Source organism: Manis javanica, chromosome 7 (assembly GCF_040802235.1).
Source record: "Manis javanica isolate MJ-LG chromosome 7, MJ_LKY, whole genome shotgun sequence".
NCBI lineage: Eukaryota > Metazoa > Chordata > Mammalia > Pholidota > Manidae > Manis > Manis javanica.
The window spans coordinates 83,996,892-84,020,341 of NC_133162.1; the positions used below are offsets into that span (position 1 = coordinate 83,996,892).

General features: G+C 38.4%; 1 protein-coding gene across 5 annotated transcripts in view; it reads right to left on the minus strand.

Annotated features, from left to right (window-relative positions):
* RYR2 (ryanodine receptor 2) overlaps window positions 1–23,450 on the minus strand; it is an 894,209-nt gene that overhangs the window by 355,142 nt on the left and 515,617 nt on the right. For all 5 annotated transcript variants that reach the window (XM_073241246.1, XM_073241245.1, XM_073241243.1 and 2 more), the window contains exons 21-24: window positions 21,430–21,622; window positions 19,539–19,755; window positions 12,069–12,173; window positions 7,731–7,834 (exon numbers count right to left, since the gene is read on the minus strand). In XM_073241246.1, the coding sequence (XP_073097347.1) occupies window positions 7,731–7,834; window positions 12,069–12,173; window positions 19,539–19,755; window positions 21,430–21,622 (619 nt within the window). The remainder of the gene's footprint in view (window positions 1–7,730; window positions 7,835–12,068; window positions 12,174–19,538; window positions 19,756–21,429; window positions 21,623–23,450) is intronic.

A 23,450-nucleotide genomic window follows, 5' to 3' on the forward strand; every position in this document is an offset into this window, starting at 1 on the left:
ATAAGGGAGAGGCTCCAGGGGAGGATTTATGACTTAAGGTAGGATTTAACTTTATTTTTTTCCCAAATAAATACCCAGTCCTCCATCAAATATTTACTAAATAATCCATCTTTTAACACTGATTTGAAATACCACCTTTATAATATGCTAAATTTTTCATATGTGTTTAAATCCTTTTCTGGACTTTCCAGTCTAGAAAAAAATCTCATTTTCACATGACGTATCAGGGCTCCAATTTGCCCAGAACTGTTTATCCATTTTTTTTTGGATACCCTGTTATTTCTTCTTCCTATGAATAAATTTCCATTGATTTTCTCAAGAAACATTTTACCACTCACATTTAGAGCTCAACCATTATAGTCCTCCAGGCTTATATTGAACAGCTTGGCTTTTATACCCATGGCAATGAGTGGTTTCTTCTGTCTCATTAGAATAATATATAATGGTACATCCTGTTTAGATCACAGAATTTCTAAGGACTCATCAGTTCCAGTAATGATGTAGCAAATACCAACATTCATCATACCTATCCTCCACAACATTTAATCAGTGATCTGGAACTGATATACATGATATAGATAGACAGATAGATAGATAGATAGATAGATAGATAGATAGATAGATAGACAGATAGATGATAGATGATAGATAGATAGATAGATAGATAGATAGATAGATAGATAGATAGATATAGATGCTCACACACACACTCTTGTCAAGTAAAATTTTGGGTTATTTATGGCAAAATTAGGATGACCCCATAAAGCTGAACTTCAAGTGTTAAACTGAAAAACTATACATAGAGTGAAAACTGACTGAAGCTATAGAATTATCTAAATAAAGAATGTGCCAATTAAAATGAAACTGATCAGGCAACAGAAGAACAGAAAATTGACTCACAGAATAAATACAGGTTATACTTGTTAGGCTGGAGAAAGGAAAAACAAGGACATGCAAACAGAACAGAGAGATGCCATAGGGGAGAACAGACCAGACCCCAAAGTCTGTGCCGTATATGGAAAGGGGACAGCTCTCCCTGAATTCCATCCTGATGTGCCAGCTAAGACCTGGATATCAGCCTCTTCCCTCTTGGAAGTAAAAAAGTTTCTAGTTGTCTATTATGTCACCTTTAGCCAATCATACCTCAACACCCCCTAGGATAGCTTGCCCACTCCTCCCCCTCCTAATCCCTTATAAGCCCCGCACCTCCCTAACCGGGTGTGACTTCTCTGGCCTGTGACAAGAAGGCTACAGAACCTCACCTAAGGGTATTTAAATAAATTACCTGGCCCTTTGTTGCCTCTCTTTGCCTGCTTATTTCGGCTAGAATTTATCTTACAATACTTCTTTAAACAATGTCCAGGGGAAAGAAAGTATTTTGCCATCATCCTCCATGCATTTATTTACCTATTCAGTAAATGTCCATTGAATGCCACATGTGCCAGGCCCTGTGCCAAGTTCTGGGTATAAGGTGACATGCTGTAAGGACTAAAGATGATATTTAATTATAATACAGTGTCTTGTGTGCCATGAGATGTGTGTGGGGCTATGAAAGCATCAAGGAAGATACCAAACCCAGCCCTGAGGGAGCTCTAGGTAGACAGTTATATTAGGATTTATTTTAATGCAGGCAATTAAACATTTGAGGGATGTCCACCAAGGATCTTCTGATTACAATGATTAAAGGACCCTGACTGTATATTAAGTGAATGCTGTGCTAAGGGAATCCATACACATAGATGGACTAGGAGTCACTGAGGGCATCTCTTAATGGCATGATAAGAAGTTGTCAGGTCAGAAGTATATTTCCTAAAGTACAGTTATTATTGTTTTATTTATTATTATTTAATAAATTTTATTATTTATTATAATTTTAATGTGTTGTGTCAATAAATTATTAATAGTTATCATGTATTATTATTTTAATAAACTTATAGAACTGTTCATAGAGAATTACCATCACCTATCAGGTTCCTCATGCCTGCTAGCAGCCACTCCGATCTCCAGAAAATCATTAATCTACTTTCAGTCCCTATAGATGTGCCTTCTCTGGACATTTTATACAAATAGAAACATACAGCATAGAAGCATTTGTGTCAGGCTTCTTTGACTTTGCATAAAGCTTTTAGTTTATCCACAGTGTACTGTGTGTATCAGTACAGTATTTCCTTTTACTGCTGAAGAGCATATCCTAGTATGGCTGTATCATGTTTAGTCTATCCACTCATCAGGTTGGGAACATTTGCACAGTTTCCCGCTTGGGGTTCTATTATGTATCATCCTCCATTAACACGCTTCTGTGAACATTACTGTACAAGTCCATGTGAGTCCATGCTTTCATTTCTTTTGGGTAGATATGTAGGAGCAGAATTGCTAGGCTTTATGGTACATGTATGTTTAACCTTTTAAGAAACTGCCAGGCTCTTTCCCAAAATGGCAGGACCTTTTTACATTCCCACCAAAATACGTGTAAGGTTTCAGTTTTTCTACATCTGCACGAACACTTGTCTGTCTTTTTCATTATAGCCAGTCTGCTGTGGAAACAGAAGTATCATGTTGTGGTTCAATTTGCATTTTTCTAATGACTAAAGATGCTGAGCATCTTTTAATGCATTGGTAGCTGTTCACATATCTTTACTGATAAAACATATTCTGAAGTGCTTTGCCCATTTTTCACTGGGTTGTATCTGTTCTTATAATTGAGTTATAAAAGTTCTTTATATATTCTGGATATAAGTCCTTTATCAGGACTTGAATGATTTCCTACAAATACTACAAACATAAACTTATACTGTATATAAATATTGTATCCCAGCCTGTGGCATGTCTGTTCATTTTCTTCATGATTTCTTTTGTACAGCAAAAGGTTTTACTTTTGATGCAATCCAATCTGTTGATTTCACTTTCTTTCATGGAACACACTTTTGGTTTTATACATAAGAACTCTAAGCCTAATCCAAGAAAGTTTTAAGGTGAGAGCAATAGATCATTTAAAAAATCTATTCAGTAATACAACCAAGTTCTTTGAAATAAAACTCTTTGGTGTGTATATTATCTATATTAAAACCATTTTATTTGATTTAACAGTTTCACTCATTTAAAATGTTTAAATGTCTGCTGAGAGGAACACAAAGTGTGCCCCTGTGATGCATGTGCAGAAGCCAGCTGCTCTGAGACAAGGCAGAGAAGAGCAGAAGGGAAGTAGAAGAGGACTAGCTGAGGGTGGGATCTCAGTCTTCTTATTCTTGCTTCTTCCACAATAACTCACACAGGCAGTCAGTAAATACTTACAGCCAGATTAAACAGCAGGAATTGGTTAATGTGGTGTTTTAGTACATAATGTATATGGCCACAGGAAATGGAGTCACAGACTTGCAGAGAGACACACAGAGAACATGAGGCCGCCTGGAGATGATAATACAGCTGATGTGTACAAGCCTGGTTGGAGACTGAGCCTTACTGTTTACTCACTGCATCCTTCATTTGACAAAACAAATATTTACTGAGCTGTGGGTCAAGTTCAAAAGATGGTGAATGAAATCAAGTGAGATTCCTGCTCCCAAGAAACTGAGGGTATGGTGGACCAAAGAGGCTGTCACATGATTACACATACCTGAGGAGTTTCTATGCCAAGAGGTATAGAAGGGATGAGTACCCACTGAGGGAGGCATTATTGAATCATGGAGCTCAGCAAATGTTTCCCAAAGAAGTAACCTGTGATGTAAAGGATGATGAGAACAGGGCCTAGAGGGGGGCATGCTAGGAAGAGGACATATAGGAATCCCATGGAGGAAAGGAAGATGCAAATATGTGGGTAAAACTGAGGCCAGTGGACTTCAAGTGAGGTAAAAAGGGCAGCCTCCCAGGTGATGAGGCTGGTGAGAAGGTGGCAGACCTTGTAGGACCTTGAGGCCAGTCAAGTGCTGTCCTTGTCTTAAGAGTGATGGAGAATTTAAATGGGGAGAATGCCATGGTCACCTACAGGTTTGGAAAAGATCATCTAACTAGAAAGCAGAGTGGGTAAGGGAGGGGAGATGTTTCAGGTGGATCTGTGGGCAGGGAGTAATAGTTTCAGGTGGGAAATAATGGTAGTTTAGGCTAAGGCAGTAAGCAGCACTGGAAGTGTTGAGGTGACAGTGTGGTAACAGCATCACTGGTGATAAAAAAGTTGTGGATAGATTAAGAGATGATTAGAAAACCTTGAGTGAGGGAAAGAAAAGTGTCAAGGATGACTGAGATATCTGGTTTGTGTTATGGGGGGGCACTTGACACTTTAGTATAAAGAATACTGAAGAAACCCTGAGATTGGAGAAGATTTTTAAAAATCTTGAAGTTTGAGGTATATTTGCAACATCCGAGCAAGTTGGCAACTGAGTAAATGTTATGTGTTGGGTACGTTGTTTGAATGACATATATGATGGTGAATTTAAAAAAGAAAACCAAGGTCTCCTGCCTTCATGGAGCTTACTGTCTAATAACAAAGGCAAATATTAAATATTAAAAATGTGGTGACAGCTATAGAAATATCATAAGGTGATAGAAGAGAGAGGGAGGCAGTGGTCGGGAAGGTCTCATCCAGGGAGTGACATTTAAGCAGAAATTTAAGAAATGACTAATGGGGAGCATAAAGCAAAGAACTTTCCAGGCAAAGGAAACAGCATATGTGAGGCACTAAAAGAATTAACACATTGGAGGGAAGAGACAATGGGGGCTGGAGCACACCAAACAAGGACAGAAAGGGTTCAAGATATGCTGAGGAAAGGGAGGAGGTGTCTGATCATCCAGGACGGGCACAGACACATGGGTACCAAGTTCTATTCAAGTGCAAGTGAGCCTGAGGCAGTTTTAGACATCATGTGTCTGAAATACACATGTGTGTGTGTGTGAACTACAGTTGCTTTGTACAGAATGAATTGGAATAGGCAAGTGAGGGACCAGCTAGGAGATTACCATGTAGTCTAGGTGACACATGATGGTGGCTTGGACTGGAATGACTGCTGTGGAAATGGGGGAAGTGGACAGACTGGAGATACACTCGGGAGGACTTTGTGGGCCGCATGTAAGAATAAAAGAGTCAAGGTGACTCCCAGGGCTCTGGCCTGTGGAGGAGGATGAATGGGGTGCCATTCCCAGGGGATGGAAGGCTGTAGGCTAAAATGACCCAGATGTGTCAGGGCAATAGCAACTGAGGAATGGGACACACACTCCCAAAGCTCAAAGAAGGTGTCTGTGGTACAGACGTACACTTGGGGGACTATCAGCACCTGTGTGGTATCTATCTAGCTGATGGGTGTGATGAGAATGCCTCCAGAAAGTTTTCACAGTGAGGAAAGAGGGCCCAGGATTGAGCACAAAGCATCGCAATATTCTGACATCAGGAAAATCATCGCCAACAAGAGACTGAGAAAAACATTGTCTTTGCTAACAGTTTACATAGCAAAAAAAAATCACAGAAAGAACACCAAAATTTCATTTTCATATTGAATCACTCCTCAACCCAAAATATGGAATATTCTGGGATAATCTTTTGCTAATTTGTTACGTGCCACTCCTCAGGATTTAAATGAATAAAGTTGCTAGTTCCTTCTATGATATAGTAAAAAAAACAAAGTTTATAGAGTGTGCCCTCTGTCAGACCTCTGGTAATAAAGGTCTTATCAATATTATATCATTTAGTCTCCAAAAGAATTCCATGAAGTAGCTACACAATGATCTCCATTTTACTGATGGAAGGAAATCTAAGGTTCAGAAAATCTACAATTCCCTTTGGAGGAGCAAGTCCTTGAGTCCAAATAATCAAAGTCCACAGCTGTGTTCTCACCTACTTGGCTCTGGCACCTGCCAGCTCATCATGTATATAAAGGAAATACAGAAAGTTCTAGGTTTTCTCTAAACTACTGGAATTGAGCATAGTGGAGATTTTTGTAGAAGTAGGGGCTCTTTTTTGCCCTAACTTAAATTTTAAAGAAATAGAGGTGAAATGAGTTAATTGTAAAACCATAAAATATTAAGCATAAGCTCAGGGTAAGGGTCATCAGCATTCCACACAGGCAGTGGCATCGTGGTTCGTGCCCTCTGATGATTTAACCAGCCACCAGTGTCTGCTAGGAATGAGGTCAGATTGTATGCAGCTCTCAGACTCAACACACTGAATGCAATTGTAGAGGTTTCTACACTTCAGCTCTTCCCAGGGCTTGTTCTTTGCAATAGCTTGTTTGGTTGTCAACTGCCAAAATTATAAGGAAAGTACCACACACTGAATTAAATTATATTCAACTAGCACCTTTCAATAAGACATTCTGTTGTAAAATATGGGCAAATGATGAGCTGGTGTGAATCTCTAAGATAAATGTACAAGCTTCACATCAAGACCACAAAGGAAGACAAGATCCTGGGTGCAAGTGGGCCAGGTCTCAATGCCACGTCATGCCTTCCTCAGCACACACAGGCTTTTGAAATTTACTTGGTTTGTACATTATCCTTTCCTTTTGAAGTGACTAGTAGACCCTAAACTTATTCTATGCCCAATTTGTTTATTCTCACAATGCTAATTACCACCAAGCTTTGAAGTATACCTGAACCCAAATCTAGAATTTAACGCAATTTAAGTTTTATGTCTAGGGACCCAGCTTCAATGGAAATAACTCCTTACTCTTAACAAAACTAAAGCAAATAAAAGGGACAAAAGTATCATTTCACACATATATAAACATTAGTAAAATAAGTGATCTAGTTGAACACATCCAGTTCTACAGACTATCAAGGATTGAAATGGAACAGAAAAAAAGTCATGGTCTTTTCAAAAATACTTTCTGAACTTCTATTAAAATTTGAAATTATGTTGCACACTTTATTTTACATCCCCTCATTCTTTCATCTGCAATGGTAAGTGACACAGTTCAGGGGTCCAGTGTGGCAATCACTGAGAAGCAAATCCACCTTTGCATAATGACACACAAATATTCTACACCAGCTTTTCTCCAAGTGTGTTTCTCAGACAAATGGTCCCAACGTATTCTCTGAAAAAAAGATGCTATGGTTAAGTGTGGAAAAAAGCATAAATTGATTCTGCCTCATTTTGAAAGATGCAGAGTACACAGTAACATACTAAGAGTTTGGAAAAGTCCATTAGCAAAACTAAAAATGCATGTTTTGATTCAGCATCTTTTAATTATATTAAATCAGTGTCTCTCAAAAGGTCTGTGGTTAAAAACCAATTTTCTTTTAATTTACCTCATGGTCTGACTCTCTGATAAAATACAATAAAACTGTTAGAGAAAATTAAATGTTCAAAATGAAGACATATAAGCTATAAGCCTATCTTTAAAAACTATGAGACTCAACAGACATAAAATTGTTCTCTTAAGTTGGTATAAGAGTTTCTAAACGTTTGTTTTGAATATCTTTTCTTGTCTTTTCACAAACCAGTAACAGTTTGTGATGGACTGGTTCATTGCCCACGGTCCGTATCTGAGTAACCCTGTATTGGATCACAGAACTCTAGCATCACTCAATACCTACAAACATCTGTAGTACACTCTGGGAAATACTTATGTTGAGCATAAAGACTTAAAACAATAGAGCAAAGTCTAATTCTCAACAAATATTGATCGTATTATAAGAATTTCTAACTGGACATAAAATAACTTCAAAACTCAATTAAAATATATCCATACCCCATTTCTTTCATGCAAGGCAGACTAGAAAATACACAAAGTTAAGAAACTCACTTCAGGGTCTCAAGCGACATCTGTAAGTTGTAATTGCGCTCCTGTTCAGGCAGCTTGGAGAACTCCACCAGACACGGGTGTTGTCTCTTATTGTCATCTCTAACCTGAAACAGGATAGGAAATCAGCATAGAACAGTCTCTAACGTCAGATGCAGCAGGGGTAATCCAATCGTGTGGTGCAAAGTGAGGGAAGAAAGCAAGGAGGAAAACCCAGATCATTGCCCCAGCAAAGCTGCTCTGCAGGGTCCCAGGGTGGCTAATGTCTGAGGTCAGGGGTAAAACCTGGCCCTCTCGGGCTCCCTGTCCTCCTCCGTCTGGCACCATGCCTGGCCCCAGTTCCCTTGCCGGCCCCAGCCAGATACCCACATACTCGCTCCGTCAGCTCCTGCCAGCTTTCCTGTTTATATCTTGCTTTCTCAAGGAGGTGTATCCCACCCACCTTCCCAAAACAGCAACCTGTCTGCTCATGCTACTCTTTTCACTTCCTTTTCCTGTAACAGACTAGCTCCTCATTTACTGGGTTACTATCTCTCTCCCTGCATGAGAATGTAAGACCAAAGAATGGATGATTTTGGTCTCTTCTGTCCTTTGATGTGTTTCCAGTGCCTGGAAAATGCCTGGAACATGGGAAGCAACAAATGCCATGTAGATTGAAATGAACTCTGTGTAAGAAACATGTAGTGATGACTTAGTTTTAATATGTAGCAATTTTATATGTTACAGCCAAAGGGATTAGACACATTAACTAAGAACATGACTGACATATAAACTCTTTGAGGTAGTCCAGCTGTTGATTCCACCCTCTGTAAGCTGTGTCCTGTTCTCAGAAACCATCCCCGGGCTTTAACCAAATCAGTTAGTATAATACAGGCACTTTTCATATTAATCCTCAAAAGTGTATATTAGCAATCAGACTAAACTAAGTTCAAGATTTTAGGAATGAATTAATGAGGAAGATGTTCTATATCCCGGCATTAGTAATTGGGATTTTTATCTTCTTGGAAACCTAAATTACATTGGCACTGCTGCCATGGGGGCACCTCAGTGATAGTTATTTGCTGTCAGGGAGAAAATTACTCCATGGGAATAACTACCAGGTTCCAGAAATGTCACATAAAAGTATGCAGACATGAACAAAAACTTTTTTAAACTCTTCAGGAGTCGCCAAATTAAAAATAATTTGTTTTTTACTTTCTGGTGATCACTACAGATGGATGGGACTTATACAAAAACATATATTATGTGTACTTGTCTAAATATGTAAGCCTGGAAATGAAATCCAGAATGATAAAATTTAACTCTAAATGTTAAACATGAAAATAAAAGCAAATGTGTCCAAGTCCTGAGATAACTTACTCCCCATTTATGTAATTTCCACTTCCCTTTATTCTCTGTACCAAAGAATAGCCAACACCACAATGCTCTCAGTGTCCAAGATAAAACCAGAAGTCTGCCCAGATTTCCTCCCCTCTCTTAACCAGATCCCATACTGAACTCCAACGCATTTCCAGCAGTCATGTCTTGAAATCAGGGGTAAAACCTGGCCCTCTCTGGACTCCCAGTTCTCTTTCACCTGGCACAGTTCCTGGCTCCAGCTCCCATGCCTGCTCCACCCTGATATCCACCTGTTCACTCCCTCAGCTCCTGCCAGAATTTGTTTACATCTTACAGAATAAGATTCTACCCTACAGAATAAAATCATATTCCACCAAAAGTCCTTTGGGACACACTTCCTGTATCCCTGGCCAGACTTCCCACTTCTATTCTTCTGCACCACTAACACCTTGTTCTTTATCCTCTTGCAGTGCTGAGCCATTGAAAGGGCAGCACAAACATCCTGCTCCTTCCACCTCCATGCAAGGCCCTCTGCCCAGAATATCCACTTTCTGATTGCTAGACAACTTGCAACTTATCCTTCAGGCTTCAGATCAAATATTTAACTCACTGAGCCTTCCCTGACTTCCCAAGAGAGACCTAAATACTCCTTCAGACTATTAATGCTTCTGTGATTGTCTTATCACTGTCTGCATGTCTATCTCTCTACTAAACTGTAAGTTCCTAAAATGCAAACTGATTAAAAGTCAAGGTCTTTTCAACTTTGGGACCCCAGTACCAAACAGAAGGTCAGGAAAATAGTAGGCATCTAATAAATGCTAAAGGGACAAGAGGAATGCCTGAATGGATTTGCTTCATGTTATTCCATAAAGCAGAGCTCTTATGTGCTGCTCCTATGAAATACACCCCAGAGATATTCAAAAGACGCTGTAAATTCTTAGCAAAACAAAAACAAAGAAAAACACCAACTTATTCTTCAACATACCAGGCAGTAAATTACTCCAAAGTAAAACACATGTGAATACTTCATTTAAAAATGTTAAACAATTCATCAGATTAGCCTAAACAGAGGGACAAACCTCAGTCTACAATGATAGGGCTCACAAGGTCAGAGATCATGAACTAATTAGCTAAAAGAAATTTTGAGGAAGCCCTAGTAAAGTAGCAGGATGCCTGGTCAATTACCAGATAAAAGAAATGGTGTGAAATCTCTTTAAAGTTAATTAGATACTCTCTCGGATTTCTGATCCTCTGATCTGATACCTGAGCTGTGCTTTGCCCTGAATGGATCCTGAGAAAACAACTGTGCCATTCCATCAGCAAATATTACAGTGAGTTCCCAGCACCTGGAAGGGTGCCACCTGCTATAGCCATACGGCAGCAGACCGAGTTTAATCTGTACTCTGGAAATGCATTAGCTCAGTGTTGCTTTAATCAACCTCAACCAGATAAAGGATACTCAGCAGCAACTGAGGGAAGGATGGCTCTGACGCACTGTATTCCCTTCAGCATCGGGAAACTAGGAGAGTGTTTGGGACATAGCCACAGGTGTACAGCATTGAACTACACTGAATTTAAGTGGGCTAGGTAATAATGAGACTGTATATTTTTCCTCATTTTTCAAAGAAGAACCATAACTAAGAGTTAACTGCGAACAGGATTTAGGTGATCGATGAGCTTACCACAGAGATTACCTTCCTTGAGTATGAGCTCAGTCCACACGTCCCATTACTATCTGGGATTTTTGAGGGCTTCTGTTTGTTGTGTGTATGAATCGATTTCAATTTTCCTATCTTGCAATCATCTTTCCTGTCACCTTGAAATATATGGTATATTTTGTCCATAATTCAAGTCTTTCTCTCATTTTGAATCTGATGGTAAATTTCATCTAGCAATTGACTATGTACATGTTTATAATATCTCGTCTTACTGACTTCAAATTGATGGTTAAATCTTTTATTTAGCATCTGTGTATTTTCTCAATTTTTAAAAGTCAGTGAATATAGTATACAACCAGGTACTTAAGTGTTCGCTGATCTGACCATTGTCTAAGCACTACTGAATTAATGAAAGGATTTCATATTCTGATCATGCCTCAGCAAGCAGCAAGCAATATAATGAAAAACAGTTCTAGACCAGCAACTACAGATCCTGGACTCCAGTGCTAGCACAGCTACTAACTGTGTCTGAGAATGATGCCAAGGCACTTGACATCACTATGAAAATCCTCAGCTATGTTGTCACCTGGTAAAACTGAAATAAATGTGCTGCTATGAAAATCTAAACTCATAACCTGTGAGACTGTATGTGAAAAGGCAAAGCTCTAAATAAGTATATAAGCATTAATAAGTAGTGTGGGGTATCGTGGTATTACCACTAACACCAGTAATACATGCTCTCTATTAAGGCTCAATGCAATAAATTATGACAGGAATGCATACAATCATTTCTCTCGTCAGTCAAATATGAGAGTTCCAGCCTTTGGGATACTTAGCCTAAGAATATTATAAAATGAAAGTATTGCCACAGTCCTGCTAAAAACAGGTTTTTGATACCCTGCGATTACACAGGATGTTGCTTTTTTTACCCTAAATTTTATGAACCAACTTTAAACTAAGATTTTAAAAAAATCATTTGGAAACACATTCGGTCATTATTTCTCAGCCTGTCTTCCACTTGTGAAACCCACCTTCAATGATATTTTTCCAAGTGTCTTAAAAATCAATGCCTACTGTCTATATATGTTACCTTTGATTTAAAAATGTAACTTTTAGCCTAAAAACTGATAACTCCTTAATTGTCTAGGCAACTAAGCCATCCTTCCATGAACCCACCAATAACATTATTCCCTCTAGTAAAGAAACTGTGCAAAAACTAATGTGGAGGGAAAAAAGAAATCAAGCTGACCAATTCATGTCACCAGACATGATAAGTGAGAGAAAGTTGTGTTTTTGAGAAAGACGTATATACAGAATCTGAAAATAAATTTTAAAATTAATGTACCGGACCATACTGCCAGCCAAGTTCAATTTTATTCATAACCCAGAGTTCATGGATATTCTCTGCCAGTTTTTCTCTTATTCTCTCTAGGTGAGGAGGCAACACAATCTAGAGTTTGAAAAAAGAAAAGGAAATCACAAATTAGAAACAAATTCAATAAAACAGGTGTTCATTGTCCTTAGTATGCACTGAACTAAATAAAACTCTCTCGTAAACCGTTGAAATGCAATAATATAAATACTTTCTAAGCCATCTATTGTAATGCAGTTATAAAAATGTAACTAGTTATCTAAATACCCAGAAGATAAATTTTGGGACTTTCTTAGCATAGGTTTCCAAGTGAGTCTTTGAAAAAAACTCAGCAATAAAGAAAACAGAGTATTGGTGCGAACAGCCACCATTAAAAGATGTGTTGACAGAGGAGGAGCCAAAATGGTGGCGTGAGTAGGGCAGTGGAAATCTCCTCCCAAAACCATATATATTTTTGAAAATACAACAAATACAACTATTCCTAAAAGAGAGACCATAAGATACAGGACAACAGTCAGGCTACATCTACATCTGTGAGAACCCAGCACCTCACCAAGGGGTAAGATACAAGCCGCGGCCAAGTTGGAACTGAGTGCTACCCCTACCCCAGCTCCCAGGAAGGAGGAGAGGAGTCAGAGCAGGGAGGGAGAGGGATCCCAGGTCTGCTAAATACCCAGCCCTAGTCATCTGCAATGGGAGCACAGACATACAGTGTGTAGTGTGCTGGATATTAGCGAATCGGAACAGTAAAACCTGCAAGCAGGTTCCCACAGCCTGCGCCCCTGGGACAAAAGAAAAGCGAGTGGTTTCTGAAAGTCTTAAAGGAACAGGAGCCTCACCGCTGGATGGAAGTGTCCTGGCACACTCAGCTGAGCAGCAGGGAATCCTGGGAAACTCTGGCCACCCTAAACCCCAGGCAGCAGCACAGCTCTGAGGACCCTTACAGCTATAAACAGCCTCCCGCCCATTCCCCCTCCAGCATGGCCTGCCATAGCAGAGCAGCAGCCTGAGACCAGCCACACCCACAGCAGCTGTGCAGAGCTTCCTCCACAGTGGCCCTGGGTAAGAATCAGAGACTCCATCTGCATGGAGCTGCCCAGCACAAGCCGCTTGGGGTTGCCATTCTCCCAGTACAGGAAGGTGAGGAGCAAGCGGGAAGGGACTTTGTTCTCCCAGGTGACACACACGCCAACTGCCCATAACTACCTCTATCGCCATGAAAAAGCAGAAGAATTTGATACAGACCAGAATAATCCAAACATCCACTGAGAAGGAAACTGGGGAGATAGATTTAACCAATCTTCCTGAAAAAGAATACAAAATAAAGGTCATAACCATGCTGATGGACCTGCAGAGAAATATGCAAGAGCTAAGGAGGGAGAATACAGAAATAAAACAATCTCTGGAAGGACTTAAAAGCAGAATGGACGAGGTGCAAGAGGCCGTTAATGGAAGAGAAATCAGAGAACAGTACCACAGAGAAGCTAACGCAGAGAAAAATAAAATGATCTCCAGGAATGAAAGAATATTAAGAGAACTGTGTGACCAATCCACACGGAAAAATATTCATGTTATTGGGGTACCAGAAGAAGAGAGAGAAAAAGGGATAGAAAGTGTATTTGAAATAATTGCAGAAAACTTCCCCAAACTGGGGGAAGAAATAGTCGCTCAAACCACAGAAGCACACAGAACTCCCAAAAGAAGGAACCCAAGGAGAACAACACCAAGACAAATAATAATTAAAATGGCAAAGATCAACAACAAGGACAGAGAGAGAAAAAAGGACACCTACAAAAGAAACCCAACAGGCTATCATCAGACTTCTCAACAGAAACCTCACAGGCCAGAAGAGAATGGCATGACATATTTAATGCAATGAAACAGAAGGGCCTTGAACCAAGGATACTGTATTCAGCATGATTATCATTTAAATATGAAGGAGGGATTAAACAATTTCCAGACAAGCAAAAGCTGAGGGAATTTGCCTCCCACAAACCACCTCTACAGGGTATTTTAGAGGGACTGCTCTAGATGGAATCACTCCTAAGGCCAAATAGATGTCACCAAAAAAATTAAATCACAGCAAAGAAAGCAGAACAATCAAATACTAACTAAAGGCAAAAAATAAAATCAACAACCCACAAAAGCAGTCAAAGGAAACAGAAAAGAGCACAAAATAAAACACCTAACATAAAGAATGGACGAGGAAGAATAAGAAGGGAGAGAAATAAAGAATCATCAGACAGTGTTTATAATAGCTCAATAAGTGAGTTAAGTTAGGCAGTAAGATAGTAAAGAAGCTAACCTTGAAGTTTTGGTAACCACAAACCTAAAGCCTGCAATGGCAATAAGTACATATCTTTCAATAATCACCCTAAATGTAAATGAACTGAATGCACCAATCAAAAGACACAGAGTAGCAGAATGGATAAAAAAGCAAGACCTATCTATATGCTGCTTACAAGAGACTCACCTCAAACCCAAAGACATGCACAGACTAAAAGTCAAGGGATGGAAAAAAGATATTCCATGTAAACAACAGGGAGAGAAAAGCAGGTGTTGCAGTACTAGTATCAGACAAAATAGACTTCAAAACAAAGGAAGTCAGAAGAGATTAAGAGGACATTACATAATGATAAAGGGGTCAATCCAACAAGAGGATATAACCATTATAAATATATATGCACCCAATACAGGAACACCATACATATGTGAAACAAATACTAACAGAATTAAAGGAGGCAATAGAATACAATGCTTTTATTTTAGGAGACTTCAACAAACCACCAACTCACTCCAAAGGACAGATCCACCAGACAGAAAATAAGTAAGGACACAGAGGCACTGAACAACACATTAGAACAGAAGGTCCTAATAGACATCTATAGAACTCTACACCCAAAAGCAACAGGATACACATTCTTCTCAAGTGCACATGGAACATTCTCCAGAATAGATGACATACTAGACCACAAAAAGAGCTTCAGTAAATTCAAAAAGATTGAAACTCTACCAAACAACTTCTCAGACCACAAAGATAGAAAACTAGAAATAAACTGTACAAAGAAAGCAAAAAGGCTCACAAACACATGGAGGATTAACAACATGCTCCGAAATAATCAATGGATCAATGACCAAATGAAAATAGAGATCAAACAATATATGGAAACAAATGACAACAACACAAAGCCCCAACTTCTGTGGGACGCAGTGAAAGCAGTTTTAGGGGGAAAGTATATAGCAATCCAGGCATATTTAAAGAAGTAAGAACAATCCCAAATGAATAGTCTAAAGATACAATTATCGAAATTGGAAAAAGAAGAATGAATGAGGCCTAAAATCAGTAGAAGGAGGGACATAATAAAGATCAGAGAAGAAATAAATAAAATTGAGAATAAAACAATAGAAAAAAATCATTGAAACCAAGAGCTGGTTCTTTGAGAAAATAAACAAAATAGATAGGCCCCTAGCCAGACTTATAAAAAGAAAAAGAGAATCAACACACATCAACAGAATCAGAAATCAGAAAGGAAAAATCATGACAGACCCCACAAAATACAAAGAATTATTAGAGAATACTACAAAAAACTATATGCTAACAAGCTGGAAAATCTAGAAGAAATGGACAACTTCCAAGAAAAATACAACCTTCCAAGACTGACCAGGGAAGAAACAGATAATCTAAACAGACCAATTACCAGCAATGAAATTGAAGTGGTAATCAAAAAACTACCCAAGAGCAAAACTCCTGGGCCATATGGATTTACTGCAGAGTTTTATAAGACGTACAGAGAAGACATAATACCCATTCTCCTTAAAATTTTCCAAAAAATAGAAGAAAAGGGAATACTTCCAAACTCATTATATGAAGCCAGTATCACTTTAATACCAAACCACAAATACCAAAGACACCACAAAAAAACAAAATTACAGCCCAATGTCCCTGATGAACGTAGATGCAAAAACACTCAACAAAATATTAGCAAACTGAATTCAAAAATACATCAAGAGGATCATACACCATGACCAAGTGAGATTCATCCCAGGGATGCAAGGACGGCACAACATTCGAAAATCCATCAACATCATCCACCACATTAACAAAGAGAAGGAAAAAAATCACATGGTCATCTCCATAGACGCTGTAAAAGCATTTGACAAAATTCAACATCCATTCATGATAAAAAATCTCAACAAAATAGATATACAAGGCAAGTACCTCAACATAATAAAGGCCGTATTTGAAAAACCCACAGCCAACATCATACTGAACAGCAAGAAACTGAAAGCATTTCCTCGGAGATCGGGAACAAGACAGGGATGCCCACTCTCCCCACTGTTATTCAACATAGTACTGGAGGTCCTAGCCACGGCAATTAGACAAAAGAAAGAAATACAAGGAATCCAGATTGGTAAAGAAGAAGTCAAACTGTCACTATTTGCAGATGATATTGTACATAAAAAATCCTAAAGACTCCACTCCAAAACTACTAGAACTAATATCAGAATACAGCAAAGTTACAAGATACAAAATTAATACACAGAAATCTGAGTCTTTTGTATACACTAACAATGAACTAATAGAGAAATCAGGAAAACAATTCAATTCACAATTGCATCAAAAATAATAAAATATCTAGGAATAAACCTAACCAAGGAAGTGAATGACCTATACCCCAAAAACCAGAAGACAGTCTTAGGAAAATTAAAGAGGACACTAACAAATGGAAACTCATACCATGCTCCTGGCCAGGAAGAATTAATATTGTCAAAATGGCCATCCTTCCCAAAGTAATCTACAGATTCAATGCAATCCCTAACAAATTACCAAAAGTATTCTTCAACAAACTGGAATAAATAGTTCTAAAATTCATATGGATCCACCAAAGACCCCAAATAGCCAAAGCAATCCTGAGAAGGAAGAATAAAGTTGGGGGGATCTTGCTCCCCAACTTCAAGCTCTACTACAAAGCCATAGTAATCAAGACAATTTGGTACTGGCACAAGAACAGAGCCACAGACCAATGGAACAGAATAGTCTCCAGACATAGACCCAAACATATATGGTCAATTAATATATGAAAAAGGAGCCATGGACACACAATGGGGAAGTGACAGCCTCTTCAACTGCTGGTGTTGGCAAAACTAGACAGCTACATTTAAGAGAATGAAACTGGATCATTGTCTAACCCCATACACAAAAGTAAATTCGAAACTGATCAAAGACCTGAATGTAAGTCATGAAACAATAAAACTCTTAGAAAAAAACATAGGCAAAAATCTCTTGGACATAGACATGAGTGACTTCTTCATGAATATGTCACCCCGGGCAAGGGAAACAAATGCAAAATGAACAAGTGGGACTCTATCAAACTGAAAAGCTTCTGTACAGCAAAGGACACCATCAATAGAACAAAAAGGTATCCTACATGATGGTATAATATATTCACAAATGACAGATCCAATAAAGGGTTGACATCCAAAATATATAAAGAGCTCACACACCTCCAGAAACAAAAAGCAAATAATCCAATTAAAAAATGGGCAGAGGAGCTGAACAGACACTTCTCCAAAGAAATTCAGATGGCCAACAGACACATGAAAGGATGCTCCACATCGCTTGTCATTGGAAAAATGCAAATTAAAAGCTCAATGAGATATCACCTCACACCAGTAAGGATCGCCACCATCCAAAAGACAGACAACTACACAGGGTGTGGAGAAAGGGGAACCCTCCTACACTGCTGGTGGGAATGTAAATTAGTTCAACCATTGTGGAAAGTAGTATGGAGGTTCCTTAAAATGCTTAAAATAGAAATACCATTTGACCCTGGAATCCCACTTCTAGGAATTTACCCTAAGAATGCAGCAGTCCAGTTTGAAAAAGACAGATGCACCCCTATGTTTATCACAGCACTACTTACAATAGCCAAGAAATGGAAGCAACCTAAGTGTCCATCAGTAGATTAATGGATAAAGATGTGGTCAGTATACACAATGGAATATTATTCCGCCATAAGAAGAAAACAAATCCAACCATTTGCAACAACATGGATGGAACTAGAGGATATTATGCTCAGTGAAATAAGCCAGGCAGAGAAAGACAAGTACCAAATGATTTCACTCATATGTAGAATATAAGAACAAAGGAAAAACTTAAGGAACAAAACAGCAGCAGAATCACAGAATGCAAGAAAGGACTAACAGTTACCAAAGGGAAAGGGACTGTGGAGGATGGGTGGCAAGAGAGGGAGAAGGGGGGTTATAAGAAAGGGGGCATTACAATTATTAGTATGTATAATGTGGGGGGGGGGCACGGGGAGGGCCGTACAGCACAGAGAAGACAAGTAGTGATTCTACAACATCTTACTACACTGATGGACAGTGACTAATGGGGTATGTGGGGGGGACTTGGTGAAGGGGGGAGTCTAGTAAACATAATGCTCCTCATGTAATTGTAGATTAATGATACCAAAATAAAAAAAAAAAGTTTACAGAAACTAGTATCCAACAGTTAAAAAAAAAAAAAGGATGTGTTAACAGATACTGGATAAGTACTAGAGTGCGTGTCATTCAAACAGAGAAATAGTGCCAAAGCTTAGACCAACCTGGCCAGAATGAAGGCAATTCAGTGTCCAAAGGAAAAATCCAATGGCTTTTTGAGCCCATTAACTATCTTATGGCAATGATGTGTGTTCCTTTAACTCTGCTCTATTACTTTTAGGGGTTTCCAAGTGTATCAGCCACCAGGGGAGTCTTTACACATTTCCATTAAAAAGAAGAAGGTGAAATGACCTCTTAATAAAGAATATAACATGGTTTACAATGTGAAGGGCTGGTTGTTTCCATCTGGTGGTGTTCTCTGTGTCACCACACAACCAGACCCTCCAAGGGTAACACCTGTCTACAGCGGCCCTCAATGAGGCAGTTTTCTCAGGACACAGGTTTCCTCTCCTCAACACACTGGAGGTCATCTAGGTCTCAGGAAATCCTAAATGTCTTACCACTGCCTAATTCAACTGTACATTCCAGGCCATTTCTGTCCTCCAATCCTGTTTACTGCTGAAGTTTGGTAGCACTATACACACCCTGCTATCTTGAGACAAGAGAAACAACCACTAAATTTCAGTCATGCACAAAGCTTGTTTATTTTACTATATCATATGAAAGCCAACATGGGGAGATGGGAAATATGATTCGAGGAGTTAAAAACATGTTTGCTCAACAAATGAAGCTTCTGAGGCTTGGTATTAATTCTACTTCAGACTTTAGAAGCAATGCCATTGATTTTTGAAAACAAACTTTGAGTTAATTCACTGCCATGTGAGGATACTCAATTAAACATAAATTGTACTGCTGTAAAATGCATTCTGTGGGTCACAAGCCTCTGCATATCAAAATGGCTGCAATACAGATGGCTGCCCTGAGAGTTTGTCTGGGTACCTGGCTGGTATCCACAGGGATTGGTGTGAAGGCTGCTTGTGTCAGGGAAACTGTGGGGCCCAGTAGATCCCGTGTAGAACTTCTTTCCTGCTTGTATTCTCGGCTATTTTCTACTTTCAACTTTTCTTTTGGCAGAACAGCTTCATAACATGGTGCATACCCAGGTGGAGGGAGGAATTTAAATTCTCCATGTCTTCCGCCAAGTAGAAAGCGTGCCCTATGAAGGATGCATGTCAGAGTCATATTTCTAGTGTACAAAAATGTTTCATAACCAACAAAACACAAGGAAGGAATTATTAGCACAAAATTAAGTTTATCAGATGCACATTCCCTCCCACTGGGTACCATCATAATGTGGGCACCTTAGAGTCTAGGAGCCTCAAGTCAGAAAGGTAAAATATGATCAGAAGAGAAAATCTGATTAAATGATGTTAATGGAGAACAGAAAATGTATCCCTCATTGGAGAAATAACAAAAACACATACATCAAATTCCTATGTCAATGAAATACCTGTCTGTAGTAATTGCTCATTTAATGTCTCAAAGTGATAATCAACAGAGAAAGAACAGACATTATCTAAATATCTACATATTTAAAATTACAGACAAAGGATGATAAAAAGAAAAATGTTACTTTCCCAGTGAAACCCTTAAAGGGAACTCAAATGGTGCTTCCATTTGCTGAAGAAAGAAGGAAACCTTATTTCTTATTCTTATTGCATTTGCTGAAGAAAGAAATAACCTTATTTAACAATAGCAAAAAACTTACTTAAAATTTTTATACATCATATTCATTTAATTAAAAATGATTTAATCTGAGTTCCACTGAACAATGCTCTTTGAATCATAGCTAAATGATGTTGATTTCTTGGGGCTGTCAGCTTACAAAAATAAATGCAAGTTTCCATTTTCCTTGTAATCCTTTTTGCAATTTGTGTTTCAATGTCAGGCCAAAAATATATATAAGGTAATAAAATTAAATTAAAAGCAAACGCAGAAAGTGAGGAAAACAAAAGCTTTAAAACATTCCAGAAGCAAACAGAAATATAATTTGCATAAATATACCAGAAAAGGTCATTGGTATATGGATAGCTAATATTTCATGATTACCATCCTTTTTTCAGTATATGCTTTTTAACTATGAATTATTCCTGTGAGAGGAATTATAATGAAAAGAATAACCAAAATAAATTGTGGTCTTGTACCAATGAGCCATTCTCCTTAAGTAGATGTATATGATATATTAATAAGCAACAGCCTGACCCCTTATCACAACAGCCCATTACTTGTTAAAGTTACCTTTGCAGAACTCCAAATTACCATTTTAATTTCTCTATCCATCTAGTAATACCAAAAAAACAAAAGGTTAGATGGATTCACTTAACCCAGCTGATTACAGACAAATAATTTACTGGGGTACCAGGTAGAGAGTAGTAGGGAGAGGAGCTTATCCTGGCTTGATCAACCAAAAATATGTTTAGTTCCTGCAGAAATAAGGGCATCTGGAGTAAGGAACATGATGAAAAGGAAGAAAACGAATGAAAATGAAAATAAGTGGTCATTTTTATGCAATATTATTCATTTCCTCTTATTCAATAAAAAAGTGAACTCAATTGGACTGGAAATATATTAGGACTCTGGTTTGCAGATAAGTTAGTTGACTGCCCATATCAAAATGATAGAATAGGTGGACAAGGCATTCAGGCCCCCAAGATCCCCTCTGTGGGTTAACGTTACCTCTTCCTTCAAAGAACAGGCAAAATGCCCTGTGGGCAGATGCCGGGGAGTGAGAGAGAAGGCGAGCGAAGCAGGGGTGATGGCCGGGCACAGTCTTCGGGGAAAGCATGAGAAATGAGAAGGGAAACCGACCACAGGACAGAGAAATACTAACTTTATTCCTGCAGAGAAACTAACGACTGGAAAGAAGAGGCCGTCAATGTTGAAATTCTCAAACATTCCTTGAACAGGCTGTCCATTAATTCGGAAGGAGATGCTGGGGGCACTTAGATCCAAACAGCAACTGATGACGTCATCAGTTCTCAGTAGATGCTGGTTTGGTGAGCTCACAGTACGAGCGATGCAACCTACAGGGAAACAGGAAGGAGGGTAATGGATCTTCTCAGAGAATCACCTTCAGGGCCAAAGTCAAAGGCTTGAGCAGGCAGTGAGAAATCAATGCACAACACTGACAGAGAATGAATCTTGAGTGGATATAAATGTCACTTAGATGTTAAGTCCTTTGTCAAAAAAGTGTTGCTTTTTGGAACCATACTGCTGTTCATGTTTGTTGTAAAATGGACCTTCTCAAATGAAAAGATTTCTGCATGTGGATGGCATCTAATGCAGAAAATCCTCTTATAGCTGATATGATATGATGATGTCAGAGGAAAAGCTCCAGGGAAAGCGTGAAGGTCAAGTAACTGCTTTACCACCTACTTTTCATGTGACCATCAGCTAATTACTTAACCTCTCTAAACCCTGATTTCTTATACACTGAACACCATCACATTGTAGAGCTGTTAGGATGATTAAATTAATGGTTTAAAAGAACACAAACTCTCAGACACAGCAGGTATTTCATGTCAGTCCCTTTCTTAAATATTAAGCCCTGTTTGTTTTATAAAATAAAAATATATAAGGAAAATTAAAGCAGCAAATGTGATCATTTGTCCATTGTTTATTGAGAAACACATAGAGGACAATTGATATGTTGTTGATTTTACTATTTCTTTCTTTTTTTCTTTTCTTTGTTTTTATTTTACAATTTATTTTACAAAATATTTTGTAAATAAAACATACAATTTATGTTTTATTGTTAAAGATCTTGTATCAAGATCTTGGTTGGCTTCTTAAGCACGGCAGGATATAAACTGAGGCATGAAAATGGTGTTTGATAAAAATCATTTATGCCACAGCTTATGCCCTTCCAGACTATGTCAGGACTCCTTTGCTAATTAGTTTCATGGTCACACAGGAAAACAAGAAGGTAAGGTTCTCTCAAACACATGTGCTCACAAAGGCAAACATACAAAATATTTCAATTTGGGCAAAGATAAAAATAGATCTCATGATACAAGGTTTGCATTTTTATAACACTTTTGAAAATTTCCAGCATGCCAACATTTTTGCCAACAGCATATTTGAAATGCCACTAGGAGAGCATATCTACTTTTGAAAATGAGGACTTTTTTTATTTCACAACTATTTAAAAATGCAAGCAATAAATTCATCATCAAGTGGTTCCTCTAGAATGCCCTGACTGTAGTGAAAAAAAAATCATGTAATTGCAATGTAACTTGCAGAAAAAAGTCTGTAGCTTTGTTTGTATCAAGATCTATAGCTGATAAAAATGTTCTTACATAGTTATTTACTACAAGCCAAACATATTGCTCAGTCTGAGGGATATTATTACAATAATGGTAGTGCTAATGGCTGCCATGGTAAACCACTTTGCAATGCCTGGAACACACAGGTAAGATAGATTACATCACTAGAGAACAACCTAAGGTCCACAGTTTGAACAGCAATCACATTGTTGGATCCACTTCAAAGCATTTTCTGGCTCTATTTATATAAACATATCAAATTCATATGAGAACTACCTTCCTGTTCTCTGCATTGGCCAGAAAGGAAGACAGCAGCAATCTGATTTACAGGTCCTGGATTAGATGCATGGACCCATCTTTCTCCTGTACCATTCTATGGCACTCCTCCATACTTCTATATTTAAATTCTCTAAAAGCACACTTTTGGCCTCTACAAACACTTGGCACCTGATGTTCAAAATCCAATTCTGCATTCACAGAATTCACCATCTGCATTCATTGCAGCAACATGGTGTCAAGTTTAAATTGAAAAGAATAAATTAAGACAAAGCTCAAAACTCTTGCTGATGAGCCAAATTCTGGTTCC